The sequence below is a fragment of the Heptranchias perlo genome, chromosome 30 (assembly GCF_035084215.1).
Source record: "Heptranchias perlo isolate sHepPer1 chromosome 30, sHepPer1.hap1, whole genome shotgun sequence".
In the NCBI taxonomy this organism is placed as follows: domain Eukaryota; kingdom Metazoa; phylum Chordata; class Chondrichthyes; order Hexanchiformes; family Hexanchidae; genus Heptranchias; species Heptranchias perlo.
In genome coordinates, this window is record NC_090354.1 from 32773361 (window position 1) to 32790624 (window position 17264).

General features: G+C 48.6%; 1 protein-coding gene across 3 annotated transcripts in view; it reads right to left on the minus strand.

Moving 5' to 3' along the window:
• Positions 1-13083: 13083 nt before the first annotated feature.
• Positions 13084-17264, minus strand: part of ddx42 (DEAD (Asp-Glu-Ala-Asp) box helicase 42) — a 68279-nt gene continuing 64098 nt past the window's right edge. For all 3 annotated transcript variants that reach the window (XM_067969134.1, XM_067969132.1, XM_067969135.1), the window contains one exon: positions 13084-14164. In XM_067969134.1, the coding sequence (XP_067825235.1) occupies positions 13409-14164 (756 nt within the window). In that variant the 3' untranslated portion in view covers positions 13084-13408. The remainder of the gene's footprint in view (positions 14165-17264) is intronic.

Below are 17264 nucleotides of genomic sequence, written 5' to 3' on the forward strand. Positions count from 1 at the left end.
CAATTCACACAAGCATGAAGCAAATCAAGCAATACACACAAACCTAAATACCAACGATCTCAGCATCAAGGCAGTTAGGGTGGTCAGCTCTCTCATAGCTCTTGAAGTTTCTTCTTAGGGGAAGCTTCATTAGGCTGCACCGACTGCAGTAAAGGAACTCCCATGATGTCCCATCTCTACAGGATTTTTACCCATTGGGGCATGAGTGAAAGTTAAGAGAAGTCCCATTTTGGCCACTCACCTACCGTTGCTTTATGATGGACGGTTCAAAACCATGTGACCCAGGTACGGCCCTCTCCCCGTGTGACCCAGGTACGGCCCTCTCCCCGTGTGACCCAGGTACGGCCCTCTCCCCGTGTGACCCAGGTACGGCCCTCTCCCCCTGTGACCCAGGTACGGCCCTCTCCCCGTGTGACCCAGGTACGGCCCTCTCCCCCTGTGACCCAGGTACGGCCCTCTCCCCGTGTGACCCAGGTACGGCCCTCTCCCCGTGTGACCCAGGTACGGCCCTCTCCCCGTGTGACCCAGGTACGGCCCTCTCCCCCTGTGACCCAGGTACGGCCCTCTCCCCGTGTGACCCAGGTACGGCCCTCTCCCCCTGTGACCCAGGTACGGCCCTCTCCCCGTGTGACCCAGGTACGGCCCTCTCCCCGTGTGACCCAGGTACGGCCCTCTCCCCGTGTGACCCAGGTACGGCCCTCTCCCCGTGTGACCCAGGTACGGCCCTCTCCCCGTGTGACCCAGGTACGGCCCTCTCCCCGTGTGACCCAGGTGCGGCCCTCTCCCCGTGTGACCCAGGTGCGGCCCTCTCCCCGTGTGACCCAGGTACGGCCCTCTCCCCGTGTGACCCAGGTGCGGCCCTCTCGCCGTGTGACCCAGGTGCGGCCCTCTCGCCGTGTGACCCAGGTACGGCCCTCTCACCGTGTGACCCAGGTACGGCCCTCTCGACCTTGTGACCCAGGTGCGGCCTTCTCACCATGTGACCTAGGTACGGCCCTCTCACCATGTGACCCAGGTACGGCCTTCTCCCCGTGTGACCCAGGTACGGCCCTCTCGCCGTGTGACCCAGGTACGGCCTTCTCCCCGTGTGACCCAGGTGCGGCCCTCTCCCCGTGTGACCCAGGTACGGCCCTCTCCCCGTGTGACCCAGGTACGGCCCTCTCCCCGTGTGACCCAGGTGCGGCCCTCTCCCCGTGTGACCCAGGTACGGCCCTCTCCCCGTGTGACCCAGGTACGGCCCTCTCCCCGTGTGACCCAGGTACGGCCCTCTCCCCGTGTGACCCAGGTACGGCCCTCTCGCCGTGTGACCCAGGTACGGCAGTCTCCCCGTGTGACCCAGGTACGGCCCTCTCCCCGTGTGACCCAGGTACGGCCCTCTCCCCGTGTGACCCAGGTGCGGCCTTCTCCCCGTGTGACCCAGGTACGGCCCTCTCGCCGTGTGACCCAGGTGCGGCCCTCTCCCCGTGTGACCCAGGTGCGGCCCTCTCCCCGTGTGACCCCAGGTGCAGGATGTGACTGGTGAGGGATACAATAATGTTCAGCTATGGTGTGCGTAACTATACAGTGAGTGAGATTGCATTGGCAGAGGGAAACCAAGAAAGGAATCTAAATAAAAGAAATGGGATGATCTGTGAAGTGCTTAAGGTGGAGATAATACCACAGGAGGCATAATGAAAGAAATCAAAGGCATTTATGAGACACAGAGAACGTGGGAATAGCTCCGGAGGTGGAGGAGGATGATGAAGGTGGAAATGGAGGTGTGAAGATCAGACCATATAGAACAGGCTCCACAGGCCCAGGGAGAAGATAAAAACAGGCCCACACTTGGGGTGCAGAGGGCCCGGCCAGTACAGTGTCCCGATGGAGGGTCCCCCTACTCTAAGGACACATTGTTTCCTTCCTCCCCCCAGTCCCAGAAACGTCCATACACCCATTCCACATCTCGTGACGAAGAGAAAGTGGAAGCTATAGTTAATGGCCCAGATTAAAGTCAATGACGCAGATTTTCCTGGACGTAAGGACCCTTGAACGGCACTAAAGAAAGAGGAAATTACGGATTACTCCATAATTATGATTTGCACTATTAATTATGGCACTCCATATTTCTCTGGCACTTTTGGAGAACAGGGAGCAGGTTATTATCGGGCCAGAAATTGCTGGGAAGTTCTGGAGTCTCAGAATTACTGGACTGGGCTCCAATGTAGGTCAGCGAGCACAGGTGAACGGGGCTTGGTGCGATACAGGCAGCAGAGTTTTGGATGAACTCAAGTTTACAGAGGCTGCAATGTAGGAGGCCATCCAAGAGAGCATTGGAATAGTTGAATCTAGAGATAACAAAGGCATGAAGGTTTCAGCAGCAGGGCCGGAGATGGGCGATATTACGGTGGTGGAAGTAGGCGGTCTTGGTGATGGAGAGGATCTGAGGTCGGAAGTTCACCTCAGGGTAAATAGCATCCCAAGGTTGCTTTGGACTTATGGTTCCCAAAGCTCCACCTCTGGGGTTTTCCTCATGTCTGGGTCTGTTGTAGACTAATTGATGGAGATTGATTGCTATAATTAGTCAACAACTCCATTGTCGTTGTATCATGTGACGACCAGGAGGGTAGATGGCGAACTAGATGGACCTTGGTCTTTCTACGTCCAGCAATTCCTGTGTTCCTATGAAAGGAGCGCAGTGACGTACCCACTGGGTATTCCACTGTTACTGATCATGCTGGACGGGGCCGCTGGTTCTAAACTTCATGGGTCAAGAATGTTTGCACATTTCACACACCTACCCTGCCATTCACTTATTAACTTCTCAAGGACCAACACAGCATTCCCAAACTCATCTGGGTTACAGAGTCCTCTTCTTCTGCTGATCCTTTTCTATTTTTTTTCTTACTTTTCCTTTCTGTCCCTTTTTTTTCTCTCTCTTAATCCAATTTCTTTATTCCTCTTTCTGCCTTTGTATTTCATTTGACTCTAATTCACCCTTTTTCCTTCTCTGTGATTCGCTCTATTTCTTTCTCTATCATTGGACAGGGAGATAAACCATTGGGCACGACCCTCACGAGGTCCCAGATATGATATTGACATCGTCGTGCCATTATTGGATTATCATATAGTGCAATGTCAATGGTGAACAAGAAAGTCCAATTAACGTCGTTCACTGCCAAACCCGCCATTGCAGCAATTTCTGGTCCTTCATAGCTTCCTTGGCTTCCCATTATCAGTTGGATTTAAAATTGTGATCATATAGCCTATTAAAGACCAAAATGATATTCTTATATCATGATATAAGCTTAAAATTAGAGCTGGGCTGTTCAGGAGCGAAAGCAGGAAGCACTTTTTCACACAAGATAGTAGAAATCTGGAACTCTCTCCCCAAAAGACTATGGTTGCTGGGGGACAATTGGAGCTTTCAAGACTGAGATCGATAGATTTTTGTTAGGTAAGGGTATCAAAGGATATGGAGGTAAGGCAGGTAAATGGAGTTGAGCTACAGATCAGCCATGACCTGATTAGACTGGCCTCCTGTTCCCAATCGTTTGTTACTGGAGTCGTGCCTGGTGCCGGTACGTTAAAAACAAATGAAGGTAAATATATATTTTTTTAGGCACTAGGTTTAGTTTATTTATTGCAGCTTTTCAGATATAACACTCTTCTCACACAACGCTGCCGCTCCCATTTGGTTGTATTTGAAACTGACGGAAAATTGACCAAAGCGGCTCAGACAGCCTGCGAACATGGTCATTCATTGGCCATTGGCTGTGCCACTTTCAATTTGCCGCTATGCCCACTGCCGCATATTCTAATTAGAAAACCAAGGGTGAGATTCTGCGCCCGAGACAGCAGAATTTAAGGTCTAGGTTGCCGGTCCTGCCGTTGCTCGAAAGTCTGAGCCATATTAAGAACAGTGCTGCAGAGTGCGCAGTAGGGAGATGAGGTGCTGTTCCTCCAGCTTCCGGAGGAGGCCAAAGGCAGGAGATCAGAGTGGGAGTGGCGAATTGAAGTAACGAGTGACCGGGGATTCGGGGTCTCACATTATAAGAAATAGGAGCAGGAGTAGACCAGAGGGGCCCTCGAGCCTGCTCTGCCATTCAATCAGATCATGGCTGATCTTCCACCCCAACTCCACTTTCCCGTCCGATCCCCATATCCCTTGATTCACCTAAAGTCCAAAAATCTATCGATCTCAGCCTTGAATAAACTCAATGACTGAGCATCCACAGCCCTCTGGGGTAGAGAATTCCAAAGATTCACAATCCTCTGAGTGAAGAAATTTCTCCTCATCTCAGTCTTAAATGGCCGACCCTTTATCCTGAGACTATGCCCCCTAGTTCTAGACTCTCCAGCCAGGGGAAACAGCCTCTCAGCATCTACCCTGTCAAACCCTCTCAGAATCTTGTATCCTTCAATGAGATCACCCCTCATTCTTCTAAACTCTAAACTCCTTCCAAACAGAATGGAGGCCACCTAATCTGCATTCGGTTGCTCCAAGTTTTTACGCAGTGAGTTGTCGTGATCTGGAATGCGCTGCCTGAAGCAGATTCAATAATAACTTCCAAAACGAAATTGGATAAATACTTGAAAAGGAAGAAACATGGCTACGGGGAAAGAGAAGGGATTGTGACTAATTGGATAGCACTTTCAAAGAGCCAGCATAGGCACAATGGGCCGAATGGCCTCTGTCTGTGCTATATCATTCTATAATTCCAATTCTTTGATTTCTTCCATCATGCTGCCTTCTGTCTCAGGTTATCATCTCCTGACGTGAGTACTTTACAGGTCATTACATTTCTTGTTAGTGCTTGTCCTATTAAATGCTGTTCATCCATAATATCCTCCAGTTGTGACAAAGGGTCTATGCCTGAAACATCAACTCCTCTGTCTCTCCCTAGAGGCTGCCTGACCTGCTGTGTGTTCCCAGCATTTTCTGTTTTAGATTGGCAGCGTCTGCAGTATTTTGCTCCAGTTCTTTAGGGTGTTCTAGGTCTGGTACTGGAGCGATGGGCTTTGATTGCTCAACATGTTTATATAAATTTGAGACAATAACTAAATATTGGAGTGTGCACAACATCAAATCACAGACTCGGTTAAGAGATTCTCAAAGATCACGCAGGAATGGTCTGTAACAGGACACACACGACACGAAGGACAGCGCTCCCCCAATACTGCCCCCTCCCGGACAGCACAGCACTCCCCCAGTACTGCCCCAACCCCAGGCAGCACAGCGCAGCGCTACCCCAGTACTGCCCCAACCCCAGGCAGGGTAACACTCCTCCAGTACTACCTGCCACCCCCACCCCCCCCACAGACAGCACAGCGCAGCAGCTCCCTGTTCCTCTGCCCTTACATTATATATGTGGCCCACTCCATTTCCTTGAACTAGTCATAGCCCCGCCTCTCAGTGTTGGACATCACTGTGAGAAACCCCATGGCAGATTCACTAGTATATATAAAAAAGATAATCTGAAGACAATCACCCTCATGTGGCCGGCCTTAGGGAAGGAGAGAACATTGGTCTGGTGGAACTTATTAATGTCAATACCCAGCATACCTACCAAATTTCAAGGTTAGAATCGTAGAATTTTACAGCACAGGAGGCCATTCGGCCCGTCGTGCCTGTGCTGGCTCTTTGAAAGAGCTGTCCAATGTAATCCCACACCCCAGCTTTTTCCCCATAACCCAGCAAATTAGTCCTTTTTAAGTACATGTCCAATCGCCTTTTGAAAGTTCCTATGGAATCTGCTTCCACTACCCTTTCCAGGAGTGTGCTCCAGCTATGACCTCTGGCTACCGACCCACTTGCCAGAAACAGTTCCTACCTACTTGCTCTATCAAAACCCCTCAATTTTCATGGAATCATGTAATGATTACAGCACAGGAGGCAGCCATTGAGCCCACTGAGCCTATGCTGGCTCTTCGTCAGAGCAATTCAGTTAGTCCCATTGCCCCGCTCTTTCCCCATGGCAAATTTTTTCCCTTCAAGGTATTTTGAATATCTCTATCAAATCTCCCCCTAACCTTCTCTGTTCTAAGGAGAACAACCCTAGATTCTCTAGTCTCTCCACATAACAGAAGTCTCTCATCCCTGGTACCATTTTAGTAAATCTCTTCTGCACCCTTTCTGAGGCCTTGACATCCTTCCTAAAGTGTTGGCACAATACCCCAGCTGCAGCCTAACCAGTGTTTTATAAAGATTTAGCATAACTTCCTTGCTTTTAAACCCAAAGAACTGGTGGGTTGAGGGCAGGTAGGAGTAGAAAATAGTTGTTCTTTTTGGGTCTCAACCACAAAATTTTCAGACTTTGCATTCCCAGTGGGGGCGCCGAAGTTAAACTCGGAAATAAAGCCGGGTTGCAGTTGCGACCCAAAAGAACAACTATTTTCAACTCCCACCCGCCCCCAACCAACCCGTTCTTGCGGTTTAAAATCACCCTTTATGCCTCTATTAATAAAGCCCAGGGTCCCATAAGCTTTTTTAAAAAAAAAACAGCCTGCTCAACTTGTCCTGCCACCTTCAAAGATTTGTGTATGTACACCCCCAGGTCTCTCTGTTCCTGCACTCCCTTTAAAATTGTTCCATTTAGTTTCTATTGCCTCTACTCATTCTTCCTACCAAAATGCATCACTTCACACTTCTTTGTGTTAAATTTAATCTGTCACATATCTGCCCATTTCATCAGTCTGTCTATGTCCTCTTGAAGTCTGTTACTATCCTCCTCATTGTTTACTACATTTCCAAGTTTCATATTACCTGCAAACTTTGAAATTATCCCCTCTATACCCAAGTCCAGGTCATTAATATATATCAAAAGGAGCAGTGGTCCTAATACTGACCCCTGGGGAACACCACTGTAAACTTCCCTCCAGTCTGAAAACAACCATTCACCACTACTCTCTGCTTTCTGTCCCTTACCCAATTTTGTATCCATGCTGCCACTGTCCCTTTAATCCCATGGGCTTTAATTCTGCTAACACGTCTATTATGTGGTATGTTATCAAATGCTTTTTGAAAGTCCATATACACAACACCAACCACACTACCCCCATCAACCCTCTCCATTACTTCAACAAAGCCAACTAGCATGGTGTTGGAATGCATGTATATATTAAGGTAATTGAAATCCTCTATCACTGCTCTATTATTTTTACATTTCTCTTAAATTTGCCTACAGATTTGCTCCTGTCTCCTTCTCACTATTTGGGGATGTATAGTAAACACCCAGCAATGTAACAGCTCCTTTTCTGTTCTTTAACTCTAACCAAATAGATTCAGTCTTTGAACCCTCTAGTATATCGTCCCTCTGTAGAACTGTAATATTATCCTTGATCAATACTGCCACCACCCCCCAACCCCCCTCACCCCACCCTGTCTTTTTTCCTTCCCTATCCCTCCTGAATACATTGTAGCCGGGAATGTTTAGTTCCCATTCCTGCCCATGTTTAAGCCCAGTCTCCGTTACAGCCACTAGATCATAACCCCATGTGGCCACTCGTGCCTGCAGCTCACCAACCTTATTTGTAACACTCATTAACATACATGCGCTCCAACACTATGCCAGTGGGCTTTGCTTTTTTCCTCCAATTCCTGCTCTTTCTACATTATTCTTCAGCTTTTTGTCCCTGCTCGTTTTTATGCACCTTGTCTCTCCTCTCCTTGGTTCCCCTCCCACTTCCAAAAAAGGTTACCCGCTACAGTCAAATTGCTGCTTTCTTTCACAGGCCCAGCAACTCCAACACTGAAGCACATGGTGATTCAATTCACATGAGTTTACAACTCTTCCAGGTACTCCAAGCTCACTTCACTTGCGTTTGGTTCTGTTAGAAATAAGAGGGGGAGAAGTACTGGATGGAATCTGCCTGGAGCAATTTCCTATTAAAAAGGCTCTGTGACACTTCTCCAACTGTGAGATGCACTCAGAGAGGCACGGAGAGTAACAGAGATAGAGATAGACACACGGAGATGGATAGTGACGAAGACAGAGACGGAGAGAGACAGAGGCAAGGAGAGACAGGGACAGAATACATTCAAGGCTGAGATAGACAGATTTCTGGACTCTAGGGGAATTTTCGGATATGGGGATCGGGCAGGAAAGTGGAATTGAGGTTGAAGATCAGCCATGATCTGATTGAACATAAGAAATAAGACCAGGAGTAGGCCACATGGCCCCTCCGCCATTTGGAGACGGCCAGAGACAGAGAGCTTGTGCTGATAAGCGGCAAGTAACATTCGTGCCAGATAAGTGCCAGGCAATGACCATCTCCAACAAGAGAGAGTCTAACCACCTCCCCTTGACACCTCCCCCTCTGAAAGCTTGTAAATTTCAAATAAAATCGTTGGACTATAACTTGGTGTTGTAAAATTGTTTACAATTGACATTCAAAGGCATTACTATCGCCGAATCCCCCACCATCAATATCCTGGGGGTCACCATTGACCAGAAACTTAACTGGACCAGCCATATAAATACTGTGGCTACAAGAGCAGGTCAGAGGCTGGGTATTCTGCAGCAAGTGACTCACCTCCTGACTCACCAAAGCCTTTCCACCATCTACAAGGCACAAGTCAGGAGTGTGATGGAATACTCTTCACTTGCCTGGATGAGTGCAGCTCCAACAACACTCAAGAAACTCGACACCATCCAGGACAAAGCAGCCCGCTTGATTGGCACCCCATCCACCACCCTAAACATTCACTCCCTTCACCACCGGCGCACAGTGGCTCCAGTGTGTACCATCCACAGGATGCACTGCAGCAACTCGCCAAGGCTTCTTTGACAGCACCTCCCAAACCAGTGACCTCTACCACCTAGAAGGACAAGAGCAGCAGGCACATGGGAACAACACCACCTGCACGTTCCCCTCCAAGTCACACCATCCCGACTTGGAAATATATCGCCATTCCTTCATCGTCGCTGGGTCAAAATCCTGGAACTCCCTCCCTAACAGCACTGTGGGAGAACAGTCACCACGGACTGCAGCGGTTCAAGAAGGCAGCTCACCACCACCTTCTCAAGGGCAATTAGGGATGGGCAATAAATGCCGGCCTCGCCAGCGACGCCCACATCCCATGAACGAATAAAAATGGATGGAGAAGGACAGAGACAGAGACCGAAAGGGACAGTAACAGAGAGACAGACACACACGCACACACACAGACCGAGACATACGCACGGAGAGGGACACATGGAGAGAGACAGAGAACGAGAGATTCACGGAGGGAGAGGGACAGAGACCGAGACACACACATGGATGGAGAGGGACAGAGATAGAGACACATGGAGAGGGACAGAGACAGAAAGGGGCACAAAGAGAGGGAGAGGGACAGAGACGGAGACAGACACACAGATGGAGATGGACAGAGACAGAGACACATACAGATGGAGGGGGTCAGAGATAGAGACCGAGAGAAACACACACACACTTAGAGGGACAGAGACGGAGAGAGACAGAGACATATGGAGAGGGGGAGGGACAGAGACAGAGACAGAGACACAGAGGGAGAGGGATAGAGAGCGCCACAAAATACACAAATGCACAGACGGAGACCTGGCTGGCTGAGCAACTCTTTGAAGGACAATCTGTGTTGGTTTGAAGTGTTGGTGGGAGGGCATAGGTTAAACACAGGGCTGCTGCTGAAGGATTTGAGCAGAGAGCTCCATGCTTGCCAGGTGAGAATGTTTTTCTGCACATTAGTCAAGTCAAAATGAGAGCAGAAATCAATGCAATTAATTGACACCAGTCATTGCAAGCACCCAGTGGAAAATAGTTGGGTTTACAGAAACGGACAGGTCAGTGAACTAAAAGGAGGCTGTAACAGAAAACCAGAGAGCCCGAGAGAGACAATACACTCTGGACACGGCAGTGCTCAAAGGACTAACAAAAATTAATAATTGTTATGGGCTGAGACATAAATGGGACTATGGCTAGCATCCACAATAGTTTGTGTAGGTTGAGATTGCACTATGGTATCCGGTTTAAATAACTCAGGTTCAGGAGCCCCAAACTGCTGTAACAATTACAGATGACATTGTCTACTATTATCATTCAAAAAAAGAAAATGACAGGTAAATTCTGTGGCCGTGGGGATGGAACATTTTTCCATCTAGTGTAAGCATTGAGCACCTCCAGGTTGGGTTTAGTCCCATTTAGATGTCGAGTAAAGCTCACTACATGCAAGAGATGGAGAAATTTCTTCACTCAGAGGGTTGTGAATCTTTCTAATTCTCTACCTCAGAGGGCTGTACATGCTCAGTTGTTGACTGGATGGATATTTGGACACTAGGGGAATCAAGGGATATGGGGATCGGACAGGAAAGTGGAGTTGAGGTAGAAGATCAGCCATGATGTTACTGAATGGCGAAGCAGGCCCGTGGGGCTGTATGGCCTACTCCTATTTCTTATATACATACTACCCAATAATGTGCCAAACCCCTACCCTCCTGCTATGGCAGTGGAACACTGCCATTTCCTGCATTGGTCATTCTTGTGGCTTCTTTGGGTGACTGTATCAATTGTAGGATCCATACTGCCAGCTGACCTTTGACCTGATACTCCCAAACTCAGTACTGTCCAATACGACCCAGGCCACTGCACTTATTGAGGATGGTCCACTCAATCCCATGGTCCCGTTGGCAACACCAAGACGACGTGGCTGCTCTGCTAATGGTCAACACACAAGGACTGACCGGCTTGGGCTGGGGTTTGGAGGGCTACCGGCAGCCATGAAACCACACCGCCAAAAGTCACACCTTCAGGAGAGGAAGGGAGAAAACTGGAACAAACAAAGATGTGGCAGTGCAGTCAGTCCCCGACCACTCTCGTCTCAGTCAGAGAGTTGTACATTCAAGTCCCACTCCAGAGATTTGAGCGCATAATCCCGGCTGACACCGTCAGTGCAGTACTGAGGGAGTGCTGCACTTTCGGGTGAGACGTTAAACTGAAGCCCCGTCTACCCTCTCAGGTGGACGTAAAAGATCCCATGCCACTATTCGAAGAAAAGCAGGGGAGTTCCCCCAGGTCCAATATTTATCCCTTAACCGTCATCACTAAAACAGATTATCTGGTCATTATCTCATTGTCATTTGTGGGAGTTTGCTGTGCACAAATTGGCTGCCACATTTCCAAGTGACTGCACTTCAAAAGTAATTAATTGGCTTCAAAACACTTTGGGACATCCTGAGGTGGTGAAAGGCACTATATAAATGCAAATCCTTTCACTGCACCTGAGCTGTGGCCAATTCTGCTGGGTCTCCGGTGCTGATGATAGGAACCCATGAGCTGCTGGAGCCACATCTCAGCATCAGTTCAAAAGTTCCACACGAACCACGGGGCTGAACTTTCTTGGGAGGCCATCCTGGTGTAGCCGTCGGGATCACGTCTGCCAGTGCCCCCCAGCACTGACCCACCCTGCCAGTTTGTGGGAGGACACCTAATTAGCTTAGGGCAGCGGGCACTTGTGCCAATACAAGTACATCGCTGTGCCTTCCATTGACGTAGGGGTACCCCCGGACTCTGGCCATGTTCCCCAGTCCCTATACGCAAGGGGGCCAATCAAAAAAACATTTCTTAAAATAAAAGCAAAATACTGCAGATGCCAGAAATCTGAAATAAAACCTGAAAATGCTAGAAAACACTCAGATCAGGCAGCTCCCGTGGAGAGAGAAACAGTTAACGTTCAGATCGATGACCTTTCAATCAGAGGTTCCGTCAGTGCAGAGTGAACCATACTCTGCTGAACCAGGATCCTGCAGCATGCATTAGACCATGCAGGAGAAATCAGACTAGGATAGCCTGTCCTATCCGTGCTCCCCAACGTAAATTCTACGAGCCATCCATTCTGTCAGTTATGCCCAGCTACACCCTGCTGTTGGGGCACCACACACTTGTATTAAAAGCAGGATTTGAACTCAGGTTCTGTAGGGGCAAGGACAATGCTCTAATTCTTTCCACCCAGTATCTTCACGCCAGACAAGTGCCAGGCAATGACCATCTCCAACAAGAGAGAGTCTAACCACCTCCCCTTGACATTCAACGGCATTACCATCGCCGAATCCCCCACCATCACATTCTGGGGGTCACCATTGACCAGAAACTTAACTGGACCAGCCACATAAATACTGTGGCTACAAGAGCAGGTCAGAGGCTGGGTATTCTGCAGCAAGTGACTCACCTCCTGACTCCCCAAAGCCTTTCCACCATCTGCAAGGCACAAGTCAGGAGTGTGATGGAATACTCTCCACTTGTCTGGATGAGTGCAGCTCCAACAACACTCAAGAAGCTCGACACCATCCAGGACAAAGCAGCCGCTTGATTGGCACCCCATCCACCACCGGCGCACAGTGGCTGCGATGTGTACCATCCACAGGATACACTGCAGCAACTCACCAAGGCTTCCTCGACAGCACTTCCCAAACCCACGACCTCTACCACTTAGAAGGACAAGGGCAGCAGGCACATGGGAACACCACCACCTGCACATTCCCCTCCAAGTCACACACCATCCCGACTTGGAAATATATCGCCGTTCCTTCATCGTTGCTGGGTCAAAATCCTGGAACTCCCTTCTAACAGCACTGTGGGAGAACCTTCACCACATGGACTGCAGCGGCTCAAGGCGGCGGCTCACCACCACCTTCTCAAGGGCAATTAGGGATGGGCAATAAATGCCGGCCTCGCCAGCGACGCCCACATCCCATGAACGGATATAAAAAATCTCACGTCAGCTCACCATTTGTCTGATTTGCATGTTTCCCCTTCATTCAGCAAGTAACCACAAACAGAACACCACACACACCAGCAAACTTACATATTAACAACGTGCGTATCAGTTCAATCAGAGCACTCTATAAACATTTCATTTGAAGTGTCTTTTTTTTTTAAAAAGATATCTTCTCAAACACAGTAGGGAGCAACTCGGTGAGCAAGCTCAGACTGGACCATATGGCAGTGTCTGCTGACCCCAGCCTGGGGAAAAGGCAAAAAGAAAGTTTCCATTTTACAGTCTGCTCTTGTCAGAATATCAATGACAACCCAAACCCAGGTGGATTTCACAACGCAAGCAAGCAAAAAAAAAGTAGACAGGTTTCACGACCATTTCAGAAACATTCGAGATGACTTTACTGTTTCACAAAGAGAGCAGAGCAAAGGCAAAACAACAAGTGAAACAGACAGTATATTCAAAGTATCTGACAATTTGAAAAACTCCCAATGTCTGCAACTTATAGAATTTTCCATTTCAAATACCAGCACTAACATACAAGATACATAGTTCACTACTCTAAATAAAAATCCGTTCTGTAGTGTCCTTTTGTTTTGTTGGTTATGCAGATAAAACTATGCATTGTAATTTCTAACAGGGATTCAAAGTGTAAGCATCTTTGTGTCTGCAAGAGAATGTATGGAACACAAATGTCGGGATTTAATTGTCCCATCTACTCTTCTTCTTTCTGGGAGGCGGTTCTGGCACAGCAAAGCCGTCGTTCTCGGTGGAACTGGTCCGGCTGCTGCTTCTGCTGTCTCCATTCCTGGTCTCGCCGGGGATCCCGCTCTCCCCGCTGCTCCCGCTCTCACCGCCACTCCTATTCTGGCCGCTGCTCCTGGTCTCGCTGCCACTCCTGGTCTCGCTGTGCCTGCTGTCACTACTTCGGCTCTCAGTGTACCTATCGCTGTGCCGGCTGTCACCGCGCCGATCGCCGTGCCTGTCACTCCGATCACCGTGCCTCTCACCGCCCCGGTCACTGCCTCTGTCACCGTGCCTCTCACCGCCCCGGTCAGCGTGCCTGCTGTCGCCGCCCCTATCGTTATACTTGCTGATGGAATGGCGGCTGCTAGAATCGCCGTGACGACCGCCGCTGTCGCTGTGACGGCTGCTGCTGTCGCTATGACGACCGAAGCCGTCACTATGACGACTGCTACCTTCGGAGCGGTTAGGGTTACCATCAACAGGGCGACTGATCTTGATCTCAACAGGACGACTGCCGCTGTCTTTATTCCGTCCACTACCTCCGCTGTCACTGCTGGGGTCTGGGGGCTGGTCGCTGATGGGGTTGCCTAGAGGACATGTAGGGATGATGCTGAGACTCCCAGCACTAGTCCAGTTGCTAGTACCAGCGGCAGAGCTTGTGATCTTCGGAGCACTACCGGTGGCTGCAACAAAGTGTGATTTGTACTGTGACTGGTGGAATAAAACAAGCACAATGTTAGAAAGCAGTGGTGTACAGCTCCAAACTCCAGCTTAGCATTGCAGGAACTGGACCTGTAGCAGCAACACTGCATCTGTGGACTGAGGTGCGATGTGCTGCTACTTCACATTACTTTAAGTGATTCAGATGGCCTCAGGCATTCATAGGTATTGGTTATTGTTGGATATGCATGATTTACACTTTGTGGGATCTCTCTTGTCCCAAGGAAGCAATTATTACGATGCAAATTGCCGGTGCCTGATGGTGCTCACAGAAAAGGATTAACCAGGCCTTTGCTGTGGATTTAGGAAACTAAACGGTGCGTTGGAGCTACAGCGTGCTGTGCCACGGAGCAGAGGGACACAACACCTGGGTCACTGCTTCCCATCTGTCTAGTTACACAAAACATCAGATCCAACCTCAATAGACGATAATTCTGTGAGCTACGATGTCACTCAGAATTCATTGAAGTCCCTGATATGCTACTGGGGAGCACCAGGCCTTACAGGCCAGAAGGGCCCAGGTTCAATCAGTCGGTTCTGAGCTGGCTGATCTCGGCCAGGACAGTAATTGGGCTGCTACGATTGGGTTCATTGGGTCAAGGCTAGGGAGGGGAAAATCAGCCAAATTTCCTGATTGTCATCTTGTGACTCCCATTGGAATGGGCTCATGCAGACACCAGATGATGCCCTCCACAGATGAGCTTGAGAATAATGGCCATGCAAGTGAGGTGCCAGCGAATATTCTTCATGTGTGAGCATAATGAGCATCAGCAACCTATTAAACTCAGGTGAGGAGGTTTGGGGAGATCAGACTAGAGCTCAATCCCGTCCTTAGCCAATGTCGGGTAGGAATCTGGAGGCTTTACCCCACCTAAAGACTGACACTGAACTCAACTGCTGAGACCAACTAATGCAGCAGGGACCAGGAGGTAAACCTGGGACGTCCTGTTTCGATGATACTCAACGAGTAGGTAGTGGAATGTCATTATCGCTCACTGAAGGGAGCCCTTCTGGCATGGGAAAGGGAATAAAACTACGATGAAAGACCATATGAATGAGATTAAATTAATTACAGGATAATTTAGATCTGCAGAGTTTTCCTTACAGATTACAAATACATCCATGATGAAGAACTGTATTCTCAAAAAACAAAATGTTTGCCAGCTAATATATGGTGAATAATGTGGAGATGCCGGTGATGGACTGGGGTTGACAATTGTAAACAATTTTACAACACCAAGTTATAGTCCAGCAATTTTATTTTAAATTCACAAGCTTTCGGAGGCTTCCCCCTTCGTCAGGTGAACGATGTGAAATGAAATCCTCGAAATGAAATCGCATTTATAATTCACAGAACAATGCTTGGTGAGTACAGACAGTTTTTTCAACTGCCCGTTGCCAAGGCAATCAGTGTGCAGACAGACAGGTGTTACCTGCCAGGTCTGCCAGGTAGAAAGACGCCCTAGTAAGAACGGGATATGACGCTCGACTCATCGATCGACAGTTCCGACGGGCCACAGCAAAAAATCGCATAGACCTCCTCAGGAGACTAACACGGGACGCAACCAACAGAGTACCCTTTGTCGTCCAGTACTTCCCCAGAGCGGAGAAACTACGCCATGTTCTCCGCAGCCTTCAACATGTCATCAATGAGGACAAACACCTCGCTATGGCCATCCCCACACCTCCACTACTCGCCTTTAAACAGCCACCCAACCTCAAACAGACCATCGTTCGCAGCAAATTACCTAGCTTTCAAGAGAACAGCGTCCACGACACCACACAACCCTGCCACGGTAACCTCTGCAAGACATGCCAGATCATCGACACAGATACCACCATCACACGAGAGGACACCACCCACCAGGTGCATGGTTCATACTCCTGTGACTCGGCCAACGTTGTCTACCTCATACGTTGCAGGAAAGGATGCCCCAGAGCATGGTACATTGGCGAGACCATGCAGACGCTGCGACAACGGATGAACGGACACCGCGCAACAATCGACAAACAGGAGGGTTCCCTCCCAGTCGGGGAACACTTCAGCAGTCATGGACATTCATCCACCGACCTTCGGGTAAGCGTTCTCCAAGGCGGCCTTCGAGACACACGACAACGCAAAATCGTCGAGCAGAAATTGATAGCCAAGTTCCGCACCCATGAGGACGGCCTCAACCGGGATCTTGGGTTCATGTCACGCTACACGTTACCCCACCAGCGAACAAATGTTATCTGTTTTTAATATAACGGGTCAGTTGCTGTCTTTTCTATGTTTCTACCTCTCTATCTCTGTTTTTTTTGTTTGTTGTTTTTTTTTGGTGATTTGTATATTCTGTGAGACCTGGCAGGTAACACCTGTCTGTCTGCACACTGATTGCCTTGGCAACGGGCAGTTGAAAAAACTGTCTGTACTCACCAAGCATTGTTCTGTGATTTATAAATGCGATTTCATTTCGAGGATTTCATTTCATATCGTTCACCTGACGAAGGGGGAAGCCTCCGAAAGCTTGTGAATTTAAAATAAAATTGCTGGACTATAACTTGGTGTTGTAAAATTGTTTACAATATGGTGAATAACACCTAGATCAAGGGAACTTAAAACAAACGGCAAAATTAAAATTGCTGGAATCACGAAAGGTGAATGTCATGAACAATGCTGATTAATGCAACATTTTAAATGCAATCCTTTTGAAAAAAAGTTACTTATTGGTTTGATCATGAACGTTACAAGAATGGATATTTTGTGATCCCCAGAGAGTGATTTTGCACCATCATGCATTTCTACCCAGAGGAACCCTGTTAGACTAACCACTGCTTGTAGTGGTTGGTCACATAATGATCAAAATCTGCTTTCCAAAACCACAACCCATCTGATACTACATTCTTGCAGTTTGGGCATACCTGGGATGAGGAGAAACTAGAGAAGCTGGGATTGCTCATCTTAGAGCAGAGAAGGTTATGGGGAGATTTAACAGAGGCGTTCAAAATCATGAAGGGTTTTGATAGAGTAAATAAGGAGAAATTGTTTCCAGTGGCAGGAGGATATTGGAGGACACAGATTTAAGGTAATTGGCAAAAGAGCCAGAGGTGA